General features: G+C 40.2%; 1 protein-coding gene across 11 annotated transcripts in view; it reads left to right on the plus strand.

Moving 5' to 3' along the window:
- unc-104 (kinesin family member unc-104) overlaps positions 1–21,000 on the plus strand; it is a 182,824-nt gene that overhangs the window by 140,509 nt on the left and 21,315 nt on the right. For 6 of the 11 annotated variants that reach the window (XM_077653707.1, XM_077653706.1, XM_077653709.1 and 3 more), the window contains exons 5-24: positions 493–658; positions 3,845–4,023; positions 4,398–4,509; positions 5,391–5,534; positions 6,959–7,037; positions 7,127–7,205; positions 7,693–7,829; positions 8,202–8,370; positions 8,749–8,824; positions 9,161–9,240; positions 9,524–9,615; positions 10,099–10,239; positions 10,336–10,380; positions 10,685–10,762; positions 11,183–11,267; positions 11,361–11,433; positions 11,575–11,692; positions 12,537–12,691; positions 13,549–13,733; positions 18,407–18,547. In XM_077653707.1, coding sequence (XP_077509833.1) covers positions 493–658; positions 3,845–4,023; positions 4,398–4,509; positions 5,391–5,534; positions 6,959–7,037; positions 7,127–7,205; positions 7,693–7,829; positions 8,202–8,370; positions 8,749–8,824; positions 9,161–9,240; positions 9,524–9,615; positions 10,099–10,239; positions 10,336–10,380; positions 10,685–10,762; positions 11,183–11,267; positions 11,361–11,433; positions 11,575–11,692; positions 12,537–12,691; positions 13,549–13,733; positions 18,407–18,547 — 2,334 coding nt within the window. The remainder of the gene's footprint in view (positions 1–492; positions 659–3,844; positions 4,024–4,397; positions 4,510–5,390; positions 5,535–6,958; positions 7,038–7,126; positions 7,206–7,692; positions 7,830–8,201; positions 8,371–8,748; positions 8,825–9,160; positions 9,241–9,523; positions 9,616–10,098; positions 10,240–10,335; positions 10,381–10,684; positions 10,763–11,182; positions 11,268–11,360; positions 11,434–11,574; positions 11,693–12,536; positions 12,692–13,548; positions 13,734–18,406; positions 18,548–21,000) is intronic. The other 5 variants (XM_077653716.1, XM_077653713.1, XM_077653714.1 and 2 more) reach the window with 1 other exon arrangement.

Here is a 21,000-nt window from a genome sequence, read left to right on the forward strand (position 1 = left end):
GAAATTTGGCATCACAAAACTTTGCATTTGGCATTATTTTACAAAACACTGAGTGGGCACAGCCAGCTTTTAACAAGGCTGTTGTAACACTTGCTCACTGTTCTATTCATACATTTCTTTGTTTGTGAGACTAATTTTAATTTAATCAGCATTTTAATTTTGTGCGTACTTTCGTGCTTTCATATTTTCACAAAGCATTAAAGCGCTAATGTGTTATGGTTTTATAAACAGCCTTTGAGTATATTGCTAAGACACGGAGCGTGGATGGTTTTTCTGCTGTTATTCTTGTGCCGTTTTGTATGTCATCTCTTCCTGACATAGGCGTGTCTCCGTGCAGTTCTATTTTCTTATTCGACTGCGTTTCTAAATCCGAAATGACATCAGCATATGAGGGCATGAAACTTTAAATGGGAATTGCATGTCAAGGTGTCTCATCTCTACGCCCCTGAAATCAAACAACAGAACTTCAACATACATATTTTGCACGGGCAGGTACAACGTATGCATCTTTGCCTACGGGCAGACGGGTGCGGGGAAGAGCTACACCATGATGGGGCGCCAGGAAGAAGGGCAGGAAGGCATCATCCCCCACATCTGCAAAGATCTCTTTCGCAAAATCAAGGAGGACGTCTCTGAGGACATGCTCTACTCCGTTGAGGTAAGAGCATGGGTTCAAATATGGTTGCTATAATGGGTGCAGGTGCCATGCCTTTCGAGCTCTTTACAAATTAGCGACTCTTCCACTCTTGAGCTGCAGTGGTGTTGGAGTGATCTTTTCTCACGGTATTTTAAGAAAAGAATTAATGAATAATGCTCTTGCCTAGTAATAAAGCAAAATTGCACGGATAATGGTGCTTTTATTTGTCATGAGCTGAAATACTAATTGGTAATGTTTAACGTGTATGCCTTTTGTAAACTACACAAGCAGTAATAAAAGAAAAAATATATTCTGCTGATCAGTTTCACTGCTGAATTCTTTTGATGGCGAATTAACTTAGTCTGGTTGATGTCTTCAGTGATTTCAGTTGAAATGCATATTGTTGCTTGCGAGAGGCACATTTTGAGGGTTTATATTCTGATGTAGTTTAGGGTGATGTGCGACTCGCAGGTTGTGATGATGTGCTATGCAAAAGAGGTGTTGGGCAATCAGATAGCTTTAGCTAGCTTGTGTTTACAAAGGCAGCTGTGGATTTTAGTGTGATGTGGTATGTGAAATGAGTCAAGTCGGCTGGACAAGTTTTGTGTCAATTATCTGGTCGAGAGTTACGCCCTCTAGAAAAGGAAAGAAAAAATGCTGTGGGCTTACAATCATGATAAGTGCTCTGTATGTCAATCAGTACTGAAATGGAAGCACGGAATTGTCAGAGAGATTTGTATATTCAGTTTTGGTTACACTAACAGGTGGGCCATAAGTGATATAAAAGTTGATATATAATATCTTCTAATCACTCGAACGTGCATAGAGGCATTTTATTGGTTGTATCTGTGCTAAATCTTGATGGGCAGTGTTTTTAGGGAAGCTACACACCATGCTATTCTTTTAATGTTGTTGTTTAGAGGAAGCAACGGTTATAAGCCATTTTATTTTAGTACTGGTGTAAAAAAAGGAAATGCTGAAAAACATCCAGAGCAGTACAACTTTTTCCTATTTTCATAATTAGAGATAAATAGAGCATTACTTTTCACAGGAAAAGACCATTAATATCATGGGAGTGTTCTGTGTCTAATTTCACCTTGGCAAAATCAAAGAGAAAGGACAAAATAGAAGGTCAAATTGTTGAAATCAGGACAATATCTAGAATACAAAGGCTTAGGCAATTGGTGTGGTAGGCAAATCGACAGTTTGCCTGCTAGCGTCTCAGCTATCGTTCTGGAAAGTTGCCCAAGTAGCATCTTGGCTGAGTGCCCATTGCGGAAGTGTCATTTGCAGCCTGGCATCTGGTCTGTTGCGCAGCTTCTTAAAAGGAGGTCATCTCCTTTGTGTTCCTTCGACTTATTTTGTTGATCTCTGTTCTTTTTAAAAGTCTTCTGAGTCGTTGGTTTGATTTCTTTGAAACTGTGGAATTCAGTTGATAGAAATCTGTCTGCTTAGAATAAGGGCTTCCAAGTTATTCAGCAAGCACACATATTTATTTAGTCATTTTATTTCATGCTGTATGTGAAGTTTCATTCTTTTTTTCACCAAGACGTTCTTACTCCAACAAAAAATTTAACCTTGAGGTTGTTAAAAATGCTTAAAACGTTAAAAGATGAAATGCTTTAATATACCAAAAAGTATTGGTTTTGAGTTATGACACTGACTGTATAGGTTGTACAGGTATTCGTACTGGCTTGTACGGTTATGACGTTGTTTGTAGTTGAGTGACAACTGACAACACGATATGAGACTATGATAAAAATTAAATGATGTTGCCTTAGGTTCATAGACGAAAGTGTGACATCGCTGGTTAAACAAGAAATTCTTTTTCAGCATAGAAAATTATGTAGAACTATATAAAGTAGCACTCTGGTTAAATTGAGCTTGAATGTGTACCCTACCATAAAATCAGATATCAGTGTGTGCAACAGTGCTTTTGTAAAGGCATCTTGTGTTTCTTTAAATAGGGCTTATTATATTTTCGTAGTACTTAGCCCTCTACTGTGGGTTTTGTGATGTAAAAAAATTTATTAAGAAATGTGTCTGCCTTCGCATTTTCAAGCTGGATGAGAAAGCAGCAGTTGACAACCTAGTATAAAAGTGTGCATCATTGTTTATTTGTGCATGCATGCTTGACAAAGAGTTCAAGCAATAATAAATTTGCATAGAACTAATGCAATCATTCTGAAGGCCAAAATGTGCATCATTGTTTATGTGTGCATGCATGCTTGAAAAAGAGTTCAAGCTATAATAAATTGGCATAGCAGTAATGCAATCATTCTGAAGGCATCACAATTTGCATCATTGAATGAAAGAACCCTTTCTGAGGATTGGGCTACATTTTCTGTTTTTTTATGCTGGGCACTACACAGTTGCCATAATGTCATCATGCTCACTGATCACTGTTTCTGTCATCAACGCACTAAAAAGCAAATATGTCTTCTCATTTAAAAAATCTTCTATATTATTTGTGATGAGACTATTTGGACCCCAAGCTTTCCATTATGCCAAAAAAATTTAAATTCCTTCAAACCTGGCTGGTTCTTTTAATGTAAACGGCTTTTTTTTTCTGAATGTTTTGTTGCAACATATTAGCCTATACTGGCAGGCACTGATTATGTCGCGTGAACTGAGATGAGGCCTGTAGTCTTCATAATTTCAAATAATCAAGAATTACAACTTCTAAGTATCTAAGTCATGCTACTTAAGCAAGTATGAGTTGCATATGTCTTTTGCTTAACTTAAAGGACAGGGTCAGACTACACTCTGGTGCACATATTTATGATGCTAGTGCCACAGCTGTTTCTTGCATCGTATGGGTACGGATTAATTTCAAGATTCGTGGTACTTCTTGTTACTTGTGAATATAATGCACTATGATAATTTAGGCTCAGTTCAAAAGGGATTGTAGCTCTTGTGCTCAGCAAAACAAGTACAGGATTTTTATGCCTTGAGTTGTTTTAATATCTTCTGTGTAATTTTCATCCTGGGTGCTGAAAACAAACCTAACATAATCATTGTTTTTATGCATGAAAAAGTAGTGTTCATTGAGTGCATTTGTTGCTCTCCAATGAGCAGATGGTTTATCCAGTAAAAGCTTAGAGCTGTGTGGCAGTGCTAAATTTGGTTAGGTGCAGCTTTGAAAAATTGCGAAAGGTCACCGTGCAGTCTACACATTTTTTGTCATACCCTCTTTGTGACCCACAGGTGAGCTATATGGAAATATACTGTGAGCGGGTGCGTGACCTATTGAACCCAAAAACTAAAAACAATCTGCGAGTGCGCGAACACCCACTGCTCGGCCCCTACGTGGAAGACCTGTCCAAGTTGGCTGTCACCACCTACCAGGACATTCATTCTCTCATGGATGAAGGCAACAAGGCCAGGTACTCACACAGTTTTCGATGCATTAGGGTGAGCAACTGCTTACGTGAAAATATGAGATTGTATATCCTACTTCAGTGGCAACACTCATACAGGGTTTTCATGTCTGAATTTATTTTCTTTTTGTTTTGTCTAGAATTTATGCTGTTTTTCTTCTTTGCTTCATCAGTGTTCATTTCATCATGTAGTAGACTTTAGCCCTCTAGTTTAGCCCTCTAGCAGAGAAAATTACTGTGGGTAACACTAATTGGAAGTTTTCTTCGTGATCAACAAGGAGCAAGATCAAAACACATATTTTTTTCTGCACTTTTGCCTGTGTATGATGTGATTAACAGCACTTTACTGATGAGATGTACGGTTTTAAAATCAAATGCAGGACTGTTGCAGCCACGAACATGAATGAGACAAGCAGCCGCTCGCATGCGGTTTTCACCATCATCTTCACTCAAAGGAAAACTGACAAGGACACGGGACTTGCCACAGAACGTGTAAGTGGGGAAGTCTAGCACCAAGCGTAACATCAACATTTCAAGTTTATTATGCTGAAGCATAGCACTTAATGGTTTCTACAGTCTCTTGTGTGAAACCTTCTCTGAGCTGAAGAAAATATCTTCTGGACCTAGCGAACAGTGATTTTAGGTGGTACACAGATTCCTTTTGTCTTCTTTGCTTTGTCTTTTTTTTTTGTGCTGTGAGAACAAGATGCATTCTTGACATGTTTCCTATTTCATGACTTAGCCTTGGGCAATGAATTCTTTGCTTTTGTGTTGAATTTCTCAGATTTATTAGCCAAAAAGAAAAGGATGCATTCTGAGCTGATCAGTGCTGGGATCTGATTGTGAAAATGCTCGACTGTGAACTAGTTCAGTATTGATGACTGGGTCTTGGCACCAATTAGTGCTTTGTTTACTCTAGTACATTGTTATCACTGACCACAAGAAACCTAGGCTAGGGGTGCGATGACAGCATTGTTGAACCTGCTGATCTAGAGAATGGCATCCATGACGAGTTCAATTCCCTGTTGCCCTGCATTATACATTTAGAGGTGGGAATAAATGCTTCTCCTGGCTGGATTGCTTATGCCCAAATTTCACAATAAATTAAAGTATGCTGCTGTCTTTGGCAGTGGTAACAGAAGAAGTAGAACCTTGAAAGATAAAATAGTGGTGAGACGTCTTGTCACTCAAACCTTCTGTGCACTGCCAAATGTCAGCCTCATGTCAAATATGGAAGAAACCTGGTCAGTATAGTTCAGCAGCGAGAAATGCTTATATGTGTCTCCAGAAAGCAGCGTAACAGTTGGTACTTAAACAACAGATCCGGTTAATCCAGATAGTAATGCAGCCTTTCTTATCCTGCTTTTCCACAGGTGAGCAAGATCAGCTTGGTAGATCTAGCAGGCAGCGAGCGTGCTGATTCCACGGGAGCCCAGGGCACTCGTCTGAAAGAAGGAGCCAACATCAACAAATCACTTACCACTCTGGGCAAGGTTATCTCGGCACTCGCTGAAGTGGTATGCTAGGCTCTCCATTCTTTTCCACTGTCTTTTGTGGCTGTGTCACTAGAAACTAGTTGAATATTTTGTTCTTGGTGTTTGAATATCCGCAAGTGATATGTGCATAGTTTGTAGCTTTTGATTGTTTAGTCACACCGCGGTAATTTGGATCGTTTAGCAGGGCTAGTGAACTTCCTTCTTTTCTCGTAAATGCTTTGTATAGTTTTTAATCTTATTGTTCACATCAAAGCTTGCATGCATGCTTTCACGGATAATTTTTATGATGGTGCAAATTTGAGAAAAACCTCATGGCTTGGTGTTTTACCTTTGATTCTACGCACTTTAGGCTATCGGCACTTTTTCTTTTTTTTTCCCCAAAATTTCTCTGGTCAAAGCTACAGGGTTGCTTAGATATGGTAAATGATGAGCGAGCAAGTTCTTGCTTGAGTAGTAACACTTTATTTGAAGAATGCATAATATAAAGGTACAATGAAAACCAAGTAAAATTGCAGTGGACTTCTGACCCACTTTTTTATCATTTCTTCTTGCTTCACTGCATGTCACTCGCATACCCGTTTGACTTGCGGCTGTACCCTATGTTCTATATGTTTATGCTCTTGTTGATAGAGCTGTCATATTAGAAACTGCATAACCATGAGTCTATTGAAATGACCTTTGATGTTGAAAGATCTGCTGAGAGACTTCCCCATGTCATCAGTTCAGACCTTCCTTTGCCTGTCTTCAATTTCTCTAGCCTGTTGTATGTGACTTTTATAGGCAAAAAGGTATTCAAGCATTTATGTACAAACCTTTCGTGTACTTTTAATTCAAGAATCGTAAGGATGTCAGAATGTTTGGAATAGCCAAAAGTGGTAATGTCGCCTCAGTTATGTAGAGTGTCTACAAGCCTGGGTGAAGAAATATGGTTTTTGATTTGTTAATATTAGCTGTTCTGTGTAGTTATAATGTAGCTTACCATAAAGGCACTGCACTGAATCCTGCTACAGCTTTAGTATTTGCATAGATGAGCCCTTCTTTTATATGTACAACATCATCTTGTATAGGAAGGCTTTAAACTTCCCTTACACTGTGACTAGTGGATGCTGTATCCTCAACACTTTCTTTCCTGAGTTTGTCTGACTTGCCCAGAACACCTTTGTATATTCCAAGCAAGCTTTAATATTTGCACATTTTTCTTTTTCTCATGCATCTCGTGTGAACTAGGCGGTAAGTAAATCCATGTCATTGTTATATGTCTTCCACTTTCTGCTTTATTTTGCAAATTTTTGTTCCCGCATGTACAATATTTGCTGAAGATGTGAGATCTAAAGAAAAGAAAAAGAAGTGCATTTTTCATGCTCTTGGCCAGACACTGAAATTTTTATGCCTCGGAAGTAGTCACCCGTCACTGCCTCACTAAATGCCCTCCTTTCATTTCATAGGCGACCAAGAAGAAACGGAAAGGTGACTTCATCCCCTACCGGGATTCTGTTTTGACCTGGCTCCTAAGAGAGAATTTAGGTATGTAACCAAGGGAGTGTACTCTACAGAATGCCCTTCATTTGAACAATTGAAGGTGGCTTGAGCATGTGGGAATTTCCATGTTCCAGGCGGCAACTCCAAAACAGCCATGATTGCTGCTATCAGCCCAGCTGATATAAACTATGAGGAGACATTGAGCACACTGAGGTGAGTATAAAGCAATGCCGCACCCTTAATTGCAGCCCCGAGAAGTTCGTCATGTGTTGGTCTTGTTGACTAGCGGCTTTTTGCCTTGGCTAATATGACTGGGGCCTAATTGGTACTGCTTCTTTGACATCACCTTGAAGTTATCAGGCTACCGCATTAGCATCTTAGCTAGTTTGTTTTATAGGATAAAATCTGTTTATAGAATAACTGTTGTTATACTATATACTCTTGATTTCTTCTGATGGGTGCTTTTTTTTTTTTAACCCCTCAGCTGCTGGTGACTCGTGTTCTTGTAGCTAACATTTAATTCTAAGGAAGCTACAAGGTGCAGCCTTATGTGATTGTTGCTCTTGCATGCAAATAAACATGATAATTTCTGTTTTGGATTCGGCCTTGCGTGAATGTCTGAGTTGTCTTTTAAGTCGTACTCTGCTAGGAACGAACTAGCTTTTTGCCTAACGACCTTCTTTATTCCGCTAATGCACAGGTATGCTGACAGAGCGAAGCAGATTGTATGCAAGGCCGTCATCAATGAGGATGCCAACGCTCGACTTATCAGGGAGCTCAAGGATGAGATTGCTCGTCTCAAAAACCTGCTCCTGGCTGAAGGAATCGACGTTGATGGTGAACTTACTTATACATTGATTTTTACTTATTTGAGGTTTTTTTGCAGTTTTAACTGATTACCTTTAATGGTTTAGCCTAAATGTTATTTTATGTGTCATTGCACAGTTCCAATACTATGATGTCATGCCACTCAGGGCAGTGACTACATACTATTCATCAGTGCTGGTTTTAGATAGATTATGCCAGTTATGGTGTATGCAGTAGTCTGGTGTGAATTTGGTTATATTAATGCAACTATGCATTGTTTCTACCATTTGCTTTGTAAGCAAATGCTTAATTTGTGCTTTGCTTTGTAAGAATATAGCAGAGGCAATGCAGAAGGTTAGTATTTGCGCGCTTAACCATGTTTTGTCTGCTCTGGCTTGGCAGCTGATGACAACATGAATGTGGAGACTGGCAAGCGGAAACCGCACCTGTCTGTCTCTGCGGCCTCGGAGAATGCAATAGAGCAGCTCCAAGAGTCCGAGAAGCTCATTGCTGAGCTCAATGAGACCTGGGAGGAAAAGCTGAAAAAGACGGAGGCCATCCGGCTGCAAAGGTCAGCCCTTACTTTGCCCATCCGCATCACTGTCTGGTTTATAAGCATTGTGAAAGGGGTGAATCAGGATTGCGGGTTTCCAGTTCGAAAAAAGAAAAAACGATTATGCAGCTCCTTTCTGCCACAGAGCCACTTTGAAAGTGTACTTGTGGGCCCGCCTGCATGGATGCCGTGAGTAGAGTGCATATGTTAAAGCATCCAACAAAAACTCTGTTTCAGGGGTGTTCTAACATAATGATAAATTTTGTCTTTCATCTTTGTCAAATAGCCTCCTCATGTCATTCACAGCGCACGACGCATGTGAAGTCAAGCTCATCCTGCAGAAGGTTTTTTTATTAAATGTGGAGTATTTTTTTCCCTTTTTTTTCTGTATGATAGGGAGGCGGTTCTAGCTGAGATGGGTGTAGCCCTGCGGGAAGATGGTGACACTGTAGGCGTGTTTTCGCCTAAGAAGGTAAGATTTGCCTGCTACTGACATTTTATCTTGGGTTATGTGACTGATTGCATGCAGAGTGTAACAATATTACTTGGACGAGATAAGAATTCATGTTTATTAATCAGCAATTTGTGAGGTGCAGCGTTTAAAGTATCTAATATGATGCGTTTGGTTTTGTTTGTATATAGGCATATTTTATTTATCTGTAAACATGAGAAATGCAAACTTCAGTTTCCTTTACACTTGTGCCATCACTCATTCTGTCACTGTTCACACCATAAGCCTGCCAAGCTTTTGTTATCTATTATTAAGATTGATAATGCAACTACTATACCCCATGTTATTTTTTCACAGACTCCTCACTTAGTGAACCTTAATGAGGATCCACTGATGTCTGAATGCCTCCTGTATTACATTAAGGATGGCGTAACAAGGTGAGCGAAGTGTTATATTTGCAAAGTGTTCTGTAAAAGTTTTTGTCAATTCACTTACTGCAAGTGATGTCTGAATATGTGTATAATCTCAAGCAGTTCACATAATATCACAGATAAATGCACATAGTTTATAACTACTATAGCTCTGATATTGTAGCTTTTCAATTCATTTGATTGCAGTGCTTCACGAATGTGTGCTTCTCTAATAGTAGGAGATTTTAATGTGGGATATATTGCTGTATGTCACATATGGTTACTGTGGTCACTTTGCTGTTTTTATCAGAGTGGGAAGACCGGATGCAAATGTTGCCCAGGACATCAAACTGAGTGGCTCACAGATTCTGAATGAGCATTGCTGGTTTGAAAATCACGAAGGTACAGTGGTGTTCCTTTAATTGCCTTGTCAAAGGTGTGCTTGACTGCAGTTGAGCTGTGTGTCATATTTTTGCCTTCTCTCTTTGTCATTACTTTTTGGTAGCTCATTCTGAGTCAAACAGATGCTTGGAACTGTTCAGGAAGTCACTGGAAACCATAATAAACCAACCCATTACTTATCGTTTTAAGTGATTTCATTTGTTTTCTAAAATACTCCTATTGTTTTTTTTTTCCTGACAGAATTGTAGGATGGGTAAGATTAACAAGCAAGCAATATATAAACGAGTAATGAATATAGTAGTGTTTTCCTTCATTTTGTTACTGCGCTTCTGGTCGCGTCTTTCATGAAAACCTGTTATGCATACCTAAATTTTTCAACATTCACATAGCATTTACACCGAATGTGTGACTTGTCTACTTGGTCAAGGACATTCTTTGACAAACAAAATAAGTGATGTCTTTTTATTACATGCAATTCTGCAGGCGCAGTCACTCTGTACCCATGCCAGGGGGCCCTTGTATATGTCAACGGGCGAGAGATTGTCGACTCGATTCAACTGAAAACAGGCTCTCGAGTGATATTGGGGAAGTCTCATGTCTTCAGATTCCAGCATCCTGAGCAAGGTACCACGCTTAGCAAATTATGTCTTGCTGTATTGCTGTTTCTGTTATTTCCTTTTGGTGATGATGTGTTTTTGTGCTTCTCTTGTTATTCTGCAGCACGAGAGAGCAGGGAGCGGAAATCACCTGTCGAGATGCCTGAAAGTAAGTTGAGGAACCAGCTAAAGTTACTTTCTTCTTTCTTTGCTGTTTTTTTACTTTTTTACTGTAAATCGGAAATCGTTAATGAGGTGAAAATATGTTCAACTTGTGTATTGTATTCAAAAAGGCTAGGATTAGATAGAAAAGAAAACCGTTTGAATTGAGGTTATAGCTTTTGATGCACTAGAATTGCCACAGAAATGTGTTTTTTCTATTATAAAGTTGTTTGTTTTTGCAGCATTGTTTGATAGATGCTTACATAGTAGGGGTGCAGCCGGGCTTATAGGTCTTCACGCCATTTTTGCAGAGTCTCAGTCAGATCAGAGTGACCGCCTTGAGATGTTATCATTGGGCATGAAGATGGATGACTCGGTTTATTCAAATGGTAAAAACTGATTTTTCCAGTTCTTGGCATTTTTTGCATGACGCTGTGTTGTTTGCAGCCGACCGAATGTACTGCACCACTTTTTGGATCTTCAGTTTATCTACTGAGGTTTTGGAGCTGTATGCTGGCAGTTTTTAAGTGCTATGTAGAACTGGCATTCCTATTCTCCTATGTGAGCCTTTACAGAACAAGAATTTGAGCACTGTTCTAGGTCAGCATAGTTTACACCACTTCAAAAAGTCAAGCAGTCATTACTGAAAACTTGAGGCAGCATATCATTAACAGCTTGAACATTGTTGTGATGCTGGCTACTTCGTTTATTTCATGTACATTGCGTTGCATTAGTAATGATTATAAAAGACAGGTTGCACTCTTTGTGTCTGCTTTGCGTCTTATTATGAGTGCCTTATTACTTTGCAGGTGGAGAGCCTGTGGACTGGTCTTTTGCACAGCATGAGTTACTGGAAAAACAAGGCATCGACTTGAAACAAGAAATGGAGAAAAAGTGCGTAGTACACTGACCTTGCTCATGACTGTCGTGCACATGTGCTGTATTTCTCTTTTATGCTGAAGATTTTTGTCCTCTTCTTATCTTCAGGCTTGTAGCTCTGGAGGAGCAGTACAAGAAAGAAAAGGAAGAGGCTGACCAACAGTTCGAACAAGAAAGAAAGGTCAGTGCTTGGACATTTGTGTTCAGTACTGGAGTGGATGTTTGTATTTTTGGTTGGAAGTAAGGTGGCCTTTCTAAAAGATGTTAGTAGACTCGGATTGCAAACGGTGGAGTTTTTCTTAGTTACGTATACCTGTTGCAGACATATGAGGCACGCATTGAGAGCCTGCAGCGACAAGTGGAAGAACAGTCCATGATCTCCAGCATGTATAGCGTCTGCACTGCGGATGAAGCAAACACTGTTGAGGATGATGCTGTGTGTAAGTTCTCTCTTTTTGTTCTTGTTTTGTCTTTTATAATAATGCTGAGCCATAGGCACCTTTGGGGCTTTAAATATTTGAAATGATGTCTCCTAAGGCATTTAAAGAATTCAGACTTGCATTACCCCGGTGGGAAAATGCTTTGAGGTATGTGAATAATGTTTTTATATTGTGGTGCTGTCCAGATCAAGTAGGACACCTCTGATGCAAAACTCTGATGCCTAACAGCCCACGCAGTGTAACACAGTCAGGTGTTCCACTGCATTGGTTGTACAGGTTATGAAGCCTATAGTTGGCAGCATCGTTTATTTAGGGTGCTTCTTTTTCTAGTTGTACATTTTTCAAATTTGGGAGGTAGTAACTGGATGTCACTTTCTGAGTGGGCTATTTTATTAATGAAAAAGAAAATGGACTGTGACACTCAGTCTGATTTGAGACATAAAATGCTTCAAATCAACAAGTGGCCGTAAAAACTTAAGCTATATAAAAGGTTTTTTTGCAGTAGGACAGCACATATTTGAAAGGTATTTTCTGACTAGTAATTGAGTTTAACCCATTAATTATAAGACTTACTCAGTGTGCAGGAATCAGGTAAAACCGGAATGAGGGGCCCTATGTATTTTATGCTTTGCCATATGTAGTGCTGTGGCTGATCGCCAGTGCAGTCTTTATTATATTACGGAGTCGTGCAAGTCGTACAGCATCGTGCGATCTGTATGAATCTCTTAGGTTGAGTAATGAGTGTCATGCGACATATTGCAGTGCCATGCTGTAGGGCAAGCAGAGATGAAAACAACACTCTTTCAGTTATGACTTGCACTTGTTCTTTGGCCTACCGATGCAGTTGACCAGCCGTGGACTGATCACGAGTACCAGGTGGCAGCGTGGGCCTTCCAAAAATGGAAATACCACCAGTTCACTTCTCTCAGAGACGACCTCTGGGGCAATGCCATTTTCCTCAAGGAGGCCAACGCCATCAGTGTGGAACTCAAGAAGAAGGTACACCATCGGCTGTCATAGCATTCAAGGCTAGCTGTTTTATGGCTGCACTGAAACTTTGTGCGTATAATGTTGCCTTGAGAGGAAGTGGTTAATTTTTTTTCATGTGCAGTATGGAATATGCATGGCCGAGCACTGCACTTTACCTTCGATAATGAAGCAGATATTTTAAACCATAGTTTTAAAATCATTTTCCCATGACAAAGGCAGCGTAACAGTTAGCACTGAGATGCAAGGAGCCTCACATCTACTGGCAAGTCAAGTTCAGCTACTGAGTGGTGCAACTGAAATTACTTTTTATGATCACATTTTTGCAGGTGATAATGTACCTAACATTCAGTTCAGCTTGTGCTAGTTTTGACCTGAGATCTTTGTTATAGCATATTGGATGATCAAACATTTCGAGGGACCTGTAAACGACAGGTTTGTTTACCGCTATCTGATCGTGGAGACTTGGGTGGCTGTATTTACACTCAGGAAGCTTCCTCAAAAGCTCTGCTTTAAGAAGAAGCGTCCAAGATGGGTGGAGTTAGCAGCATGCATTTAATGCACTCTCTGTGACTTAGTTTTCAGCGGTGCTTTTATCTGTTGTCTAGTAGGGGTAAGCATTGTGACTTCTAAGTTTGAAGTTCTGTGTACCGGGAAATTAACATTAAATACCGAGAAGACTAGCATCGGGACAAAGGCTGGCTTTGTGCCCAGACCTTCTCCAGATCTTTTTCTTTTTTCCTAGTAACAGTTCATGACTTCATGTTTTTTGGATACTTTAAGTCATACCAGAAATGTGTTAATACGCTGTTCTCCTTGAGCAGTGCAAAATTTCCTCCCTTCTTTCTGTGCGGCCTTGATGTGTGCAGGTGCAGTTCCAGTTTGTCCTTGTGACAGACACATTGTACTCGCCGCTTCCACCTGACCTGATACCTCGTGACGATCCGGAAGAGTATTTCGACCAGGATCGGCCTTTTCCTCGCACCCTGGTGGCTGTTGAAGTGCAGGACACCAAGAATGGCGCCACTCACCACTGGACGCTGGCCAAGCTCAGGTGTGTATGTGTACATGTAGGAGTACATGTGTGTGTCGTAGCTACTTGTGTTGCTGCCTTTATTGTACATCGTGCTGCAAAAGCTTCAAGCGTGCTTGAATCCTGCTTCGTAGGTGACTGGTCTAGATGTCTGGTGAGACAGTCATATGGAAGGTTGCGGGAAAACAATGTCCTTTGTGAGAAACACGTGACACAGGCGTCTCATGTGCCTGGTGCCCAGCCTGATGCAGCAATGATGCACAGTGTTGAGCACACTGTAGGCATGATGCAGAAAACACATTAGAGGTATTGCCCAATTCTGAATCAATATCAGTGGTGAAGAGATGGCGTTAACGCTTGAGATAAGAACTGAAGATTAGCATATTATATGAACACATGTGCATACAGCACAGTTCTACAATTTTGATTTTTTTAAGTGACTTATACAGATCAAATTGTGATGGCTAGCTATTGTAACTCTTCGGCTATCTACACTGATTGATTGCCTTTCCTGAAAGCATAACGTGATGTGCGGAATAATGCACAGTGGAAAAAATTTCCAGTTGTATTTATTCAAATGAGCACAGTTATGCATAGGTGAGAACTGGAGTGCAAGTATTCTTAGAGAGCTATACACAGTTGCGTTTCTCTTCTCTTTTTTTTTTTTCACCCATCACAGCATGTTTGTTTCATCTTCACCTCTTGGACTATTACAGAGGCAGATTATTTGCTTGATAAATGCTGAAATTTACTAGGGTGCGTATGTAGCAGGGACAGTTTTAGAACTTGTCAGTCAAGGAAAAAAGGAAGGCTGCTATTTGCTTCTTGCTGTCAGTTGCAATGGATACTCATTTTTCCAGGCAGCTGTGCTGTCCACCTGGTTTTGATGTGCACATGCCTTACATGATTCACAGCAAAGGTTATGCGACCATATCTGCTTGTGTCAGCCAGTCATGTTCCACTTTGTACTGTGAGTGCCAGCTTTTGCGAAACTAACATTATTAAGATCTTGCTCGAAAATGGGACCATGCTAACGATTAGGAGGATGGGGAAGGGAAGAGGCCAAAGTTTTTCAGCAATCTTTCTTTTGCCCTTTTTTAATGCGATAGCGTTTATGCTGTCATCTCACAAAAAAGCTTTGGCTGTACTGTAATTCCCTGATTGGTCAATTCTCTGATGATGTTGTTAGCATCACGTGGCCCCAGTTGACCAGAGAGTACCGCGAATTTTGAAATTCCCCACAAAATTTATTGATTGGTCAAGAGAGGTCATGTGACATTGTGACATCACCGTCACAACTTGCCCACCGTGCAAGGTGGCAACCTGCCTACCAGACTGTGAGCAAACTGCCCACCACTGCCAAATTCAGTGCAGTTGCCTCCTGTTCACTGCGGCACTGTGCATGAGGCTTGTGGGAGCTCAGGAAGAGCAACCTAGTCCTCACAAGCCCCACAGGTGGTTGTGCTTGAATTAGCGACCTGCTGGGGCAGTGGTGCATCGCTTAAACGTTGCACTACTGTGCCAGTAGGGGTATGAGGACTCCCCATGATCTATGAATGCGACTGAGAGGTCCATGACATCATCAACACCATGTGACCACCAGTAGACCAATCATAGGGTGCCACCAAAGTTGGAAATGTGAGGACCCCCAAATATTCCTAAGGACCCCCGAATTATTGGAAGTAGGCCCATCCCAGAAAATAGATTAAGGTGGATTAGTGGGTCGGATTAGTATAATTGTATATGATAATCCAATGGAAGGTACTCAGACATTCTAGAAGGGGATGACTCATATGTACCCTATAAGGACAATGGAGCTGGTTCCAGCGGGAGTTTTGGGGGGAAAAATCACAAGAACATTAGGCACTAGACATTTGAGAACATTGGACTAAATACTATCGCATTTTCTTCTTCAGAAGGTAGCTAAGAAGGTTCCCAAGTTTTTTTCCTTTTCATGTGCAAGCCAAATCTGCATTTCCTGGCTCTGTTGAGAGCATGATGTCCTTTTTTGGTCTGCAACTTCTATGCATATGCATATGCAGTACACATTTCATCATTCACTTATATCCTCCTGGTTCTCTATCTCCCTCTCTCTGCACACTCATTTTTTTCGCTACACACGCTATTTTTCATCATTTGGAAGTCCTCTATGCTCGCAGATGCATGATGGATCTCGTGTTACAAAAACGCTGTTTTGTTTATTCTTCGTAATATATTTGTACGTGTTTACATCACAAAAACTAGGTTGCTTTCTGCTGTCTTGCTGGCAAACTGTAACTGCAAGTTAATTGTTATGCGTAAGCACATTATGTTTTAAATAGAGAATTGTAGCTGTGTTTAAACACAACTCATATGATGATAGCAATACAATCAGCATTTTTGCAGCATTGTACACAACTTTGACAGCCAAAAAGAGCAAGAATGAACTGTTTTACTTTTCACTGCTGTCATAAACCACTTATACCAGGTGAATGACTTTACCCAGTTTTAATTTTGTGATGGTATTTTTTTATGAGGCTCGTTTTGGTATCTGCATTCTTTATTCTATTGTGTTTATATTTCCAGAATACTTCTTTATTTTAAACTGTGAACATGTGAATGACACCAAAGTCTGAAAAAAAAAAAAATTGGTGCAGGAAAAGAAAAGTTATATCTCAGATTTGTAAGCATGGCTTTTGACTAGACTTTGCTTTTGTTGCATTGAATGAGTGCATCACTGTATGTATTGTTTCACAGTTAACAGCACTTCAGTCAGTTATTTTTAAGGCAAATGGCTGAGTGGCATGAGTTAGTTGAATGTTATATACAGGATAACCACTACACTTGGACAGCCTGCATGAAATTGTATTGTTGTTCGTGTGTTTTTTTGAAATGGAATATTTTTTAAGTGCCATTTATTTAGCAGCACATCTATAGACGAACTCTCATGTATGCATGAATTTAAATGGAATGCATATACATAGAATCTCTGATTATACCCTTGATTATATGTTTAGTGTTATAACCGTAGAAGCTTGTTGTCAAGAATCACTTTCTGTTTCATCTTTTTAGTCTTTCTCATTTGCCCTTAAAAGAAAGTTTTGGAGCCTCATTTTAGTTGGGCTGCGTTGTTTCTTAAATACCTGATGTCTTTATGCACTGCACTGAATTTATTCTTCACTTTGTTTAAATGTCAGTGGTGTCTTAAATTTTCTTGCTGTGTGAGTGTGCACTTAGGTAGATGGAAGTATGCATGCGTTGTCAGAGAGCTGGTAATATGTTGCATGTAAACCTGCTGCGTAGACTGCACCTCAATTGTAGACAAAGTAGCCACATACTGCATTTTTTCCGATGGTGCGTTGATTTCTACAATGTACCGGCTATTTTTTCTTCGGCTATGTTAACTGTTTATTGAGACAAAGTAATTTAAACCACTCTGGCTTTAGTCTAGCTTCTTCAAATTGTATCTGGTGAGATTATAAAAAAATTTTTGTGAGGTTTTTGTGATGTGTGCTTGCTTGAAATGTGAAGACTTGCTATGGTGGTCCAGTAGTATTTTTGATAATTGTTTGTGTTCCAGTGCAAGTGACAATTGTGTCAGAATAACTATCACATTGAGTGGACCATTCTTCACTGCAAGAATTTTTTGCAATGGCTGGACATGTCTGGCTTGCACAAATGCTATTGCACTTATATTTTTGTAATGAAAGTCACATTTGCTATGCAATGTTCAAGGCGCTCTGTCTACAGTTGGGGTTTTAGTATGAACATGTTGCTTGTCCCATAATATATGGTGCCCCACGCTTGGTTGGCTTTGCAACGGTGCTGATAACTTAGCCAGTAGCATTGTGTATCACAACACAAGCAAGACAGATTGTGAATTGCAGTGCAAAGCTAAAATAGGATGCTCTGGCTGGTTAGTTGATTCATTTGAAGTGAACGAGTAAAACTGCACCTTTTGTGCCTTTCGTCCCGTTCTCTTTGCGCAGTTTTACTCGTGCAAAGCTGTTGTACACTAGATATCTTTCCATGCCTCCATCAGCCCTTCAATTCACCTATAAAGCTCTATAATTGCTTCACTTCTTGAAGTTTTGTGCCGCCGTTTTAAGGCAGTAAATGACAGTTTTGCATTAGCTTTGTAATAAATTCTTTTACAAGCAACCTCCAAACTTTGCTATGACTTTCTTCAGGAATACCTGATCTTGGAGGAACAGGGAATGTTACTAAATTTATGGTGCGAGTATGGGAAGAATTTGGAAAGATTGCCTCAGGTGCTTACTATTGGTACAGTAACCTGAGGTTTGCCCGGCAATGCAGTTTAAAACAGTGCGTTTGTCACCTGTTTTCTTTGCTCTCATACTTGAACCATCCCTAGAATGGGACTGAAAGCTTGTTTCAGCGAATGGGAAAAATATTAATTGGTTAGTAGTTTTACATTGGCAATGCTTATTTTATAGTGATGAGGGTGCACCTAGCATGTTCTTTTTCTGGCGGCCCATAGAATGGGCAGTTAGGCTATAAAAGAGAAATGCTGATGTAATGATGAGGTAAGAAGGTCACGGGGCCTACTCAGTCAACCAAACCTGGGGCACTACTAAATGGCAGCAGGGAAGCACGGGGCAGTGTGTGACGGCTGAGAGCGTTGTCCGGCGCGACAGCTGACCAGCACTCCTCGCTGCCCCTTCTGCCTCTCCCCCTTCACCCCCCACCTGTAGACGTCGCCTGGAGCTTATGCGCAATGTGTACAATGAGGATCCCTGGTCCCCTGCGAGCCCCGAATCTCGGGAGGACCCCCTGCAGTGCTTGAGCACGTCAGCTACCCTGGGCCTGTCCAGCCTCATCCCTTCCAAGACAAGGTCATTACACGCTCGCTGCTATTGCCACGCATTCTGCCACCTCTCTGTGCTTCAACCCCGTCCCTTACATTTTCTTGTTTATGACTACTGCTGCAGCTGATCGCTCTGCTACATCATGCTTGGCAAGTGTCCCCTATTTTGCTTCTCGTCTATTTTGTCCTGCGTCTGCCAGTGTGCAGCTTTTTTCTGGCTGTCTGGGCACCTTGCTTCATCTCCGCTTCTCGCTTGTTGTGATGCAAGCAAGCCGCAGCGCTTCTGCCAATGGCAACGGGAAATTGCAGTGTTCTGCTAGCCATGCCCCACTTGTCGCAGTTCGAGTTCGTCTTGGCTGCAGTGGAGCGCTGGCAGTGTTCATGCGTCAGCTTTTTGATGTGCAACAAATCCATATGCCTCATGGTGGTTTCATTACAAATGTTATTCATCAATTAATGTATAATAAGTTACATCTATTTTGTTCTCCTAGCTGTTGAACAGCGTCAAATGTAACCTCATGTCTGGCTGCTACTGAAGCCTGAATCATGAAGGAACTACTGCCAGCTAGGTAGCACTTACTTCATGCAATTGAATTTTCACACACAGAGTTCTAGCACAGATTTTTCTATTATTGTTCATGGCATGTGTTTGTCTATATTGACAGGCTCTGAGAAAACCTCGGTGCATGTAAATAATATCTTTATTTTTGAATAATTTCTTGCCTGTTGTGTTGATGAGTTTTAAGGAGGCATGAAAGCAGTTAAAGTAATGAATATCAGTATTTTATGTGTAATACTAAGCACATGCAGTTGTTCCAGCATTCAAGCTCATACCTTTCTCTTAGTCTTCCAAGAGATAGTGAACTTTGTGCCCATTGTATGAGATGAGACAGTGAAGGAAATATTCGTACACTGAGTTCTTACAATGAGTCATGGGCAGCATCTGCTGCACTAGGCAGAACTTGGAACTAGGAACAAAAGAAGAGTGCCAATAAACATGATACATCATACATATCGTCTATGCAGAGTGTTTATGCATGTTTTGGTCACTCACAGGAATGATGGATAAGGCATCTGCTTCATTCTTATTTCTTCACACTTCATCACCTTTATCAGCATTATCTTCATGGTTCCCCATGGATCACGTTCACAATGTTCATTATACCTGATTTCTCATATTCACTTTAGTTTTGTGGCATGTTCTTCAACAATTAGCTTCTTTATTTTTCATTAGAAAATAAATGCACATCAAGAACTCGTCACCTATGGTCACATAAGAGACTGATGCTTGAATGTGTTTGAGTATTTTTTCTTCATCATATCATTTAATAGTAATTTTGAAGGCAGTACAAATTGTGATTCTTTATCAAAATGGAGAAGTATATTTGCTTGAAATGAATTTTGACACAGGTCAGTGACCTTTATTTGAATTGCGTACATTGTGCATTTCTTGAAATAATATCTTGGCAAACAGTTATGTGGGAAGCAGTCTTAGTATGGTACTTCAACTTCTTTCACGCTTCAATACTTATAACTTTATAACTCTGAGACGCAGTGCCCCATAAGAGTCTCATGCACTAATCACTGTATTACTTAAAGCCTGTATACCTACATGTCTGATGTATAGCCTTAGAAGTAACTGAATTCTGGATGGCAGTTGACACCGCGTCCCATCACGTTATGTCTGCGACCACTATTATGCGACCACTAAAGCATTCCATTATATTTTTTTTTCCTAACATGATACTGGCATCAGACAATTGCAGCGGTCAGGAAGTGTTTTGATATGGAATATTCAGTAAAAAGATCCATAACCTGAACATTTATACTGTACATTATGTGTATATGCCATCGTTTCCTGTTTATTTTGTTTGTGTATTATTCTCATTGACTTTGCAGTCATTATCGTTAAAATCATTTTATTTACAAAATTGTTGTTGCTGAATGCTCATACAATGTACTATTTTTGGCAGTGGCCTGTAAACAGTGATGTTTGCTGTTTGCAGATGTATAGCTGATGTCAGCTGTGCATTGATGTAACCTGTGTGCTGTAATGCCCTCAGTGTGTTTTGGCATGGATTGTATTTTTTTGTGCGATTTTGTGTGTTGTGACTCTTTTATTTGCATCCTCATGTTGTGGGCCCTTTTCTGCAACTGCACTCCATTGTTGCTACTCTTTGAAGTGGTTATAAAATGAACATTTTAATAACGGTAACCTCAAATCATGGTTACAATGCTTGTCTCTTCTTTGATTTTAGTGCAAGCATTTAAACAGGTTGTTCTTCTTTACTGTATTGTCACTGCTGCTTATAAATGATCCACGTGAATTGTGATACAGCATTAGAGTTATTGAACCAGTGCCAGGCTTTGCATAACGAGATGTGCAATTCTTTTCTGGTGAGCCACAGCTGCTGCTTGTGTTTAAAGGAAAAATTCAAGTCCGGTGCATTTGAGCATCATGTAGCAACTATTTCTTTTTCA

The sequence above is a fragment of the Amblyomma americanum genome, chromosome 2 (genome assembly GCF_052857255.1).
Source record: "Amblyomma americanum isolate KBUSLIRL-KWMA chromosome 2, ASM5285725v1, whole genome shotgun sequence".
Classification (NCBI taxonomy): domain Eukaryota; kingdom Metazoa; phylum Arthropoda; class Arachnida; order Ixodida; family Ixodidae; genus Amblyomma; species Amblyomma americanum.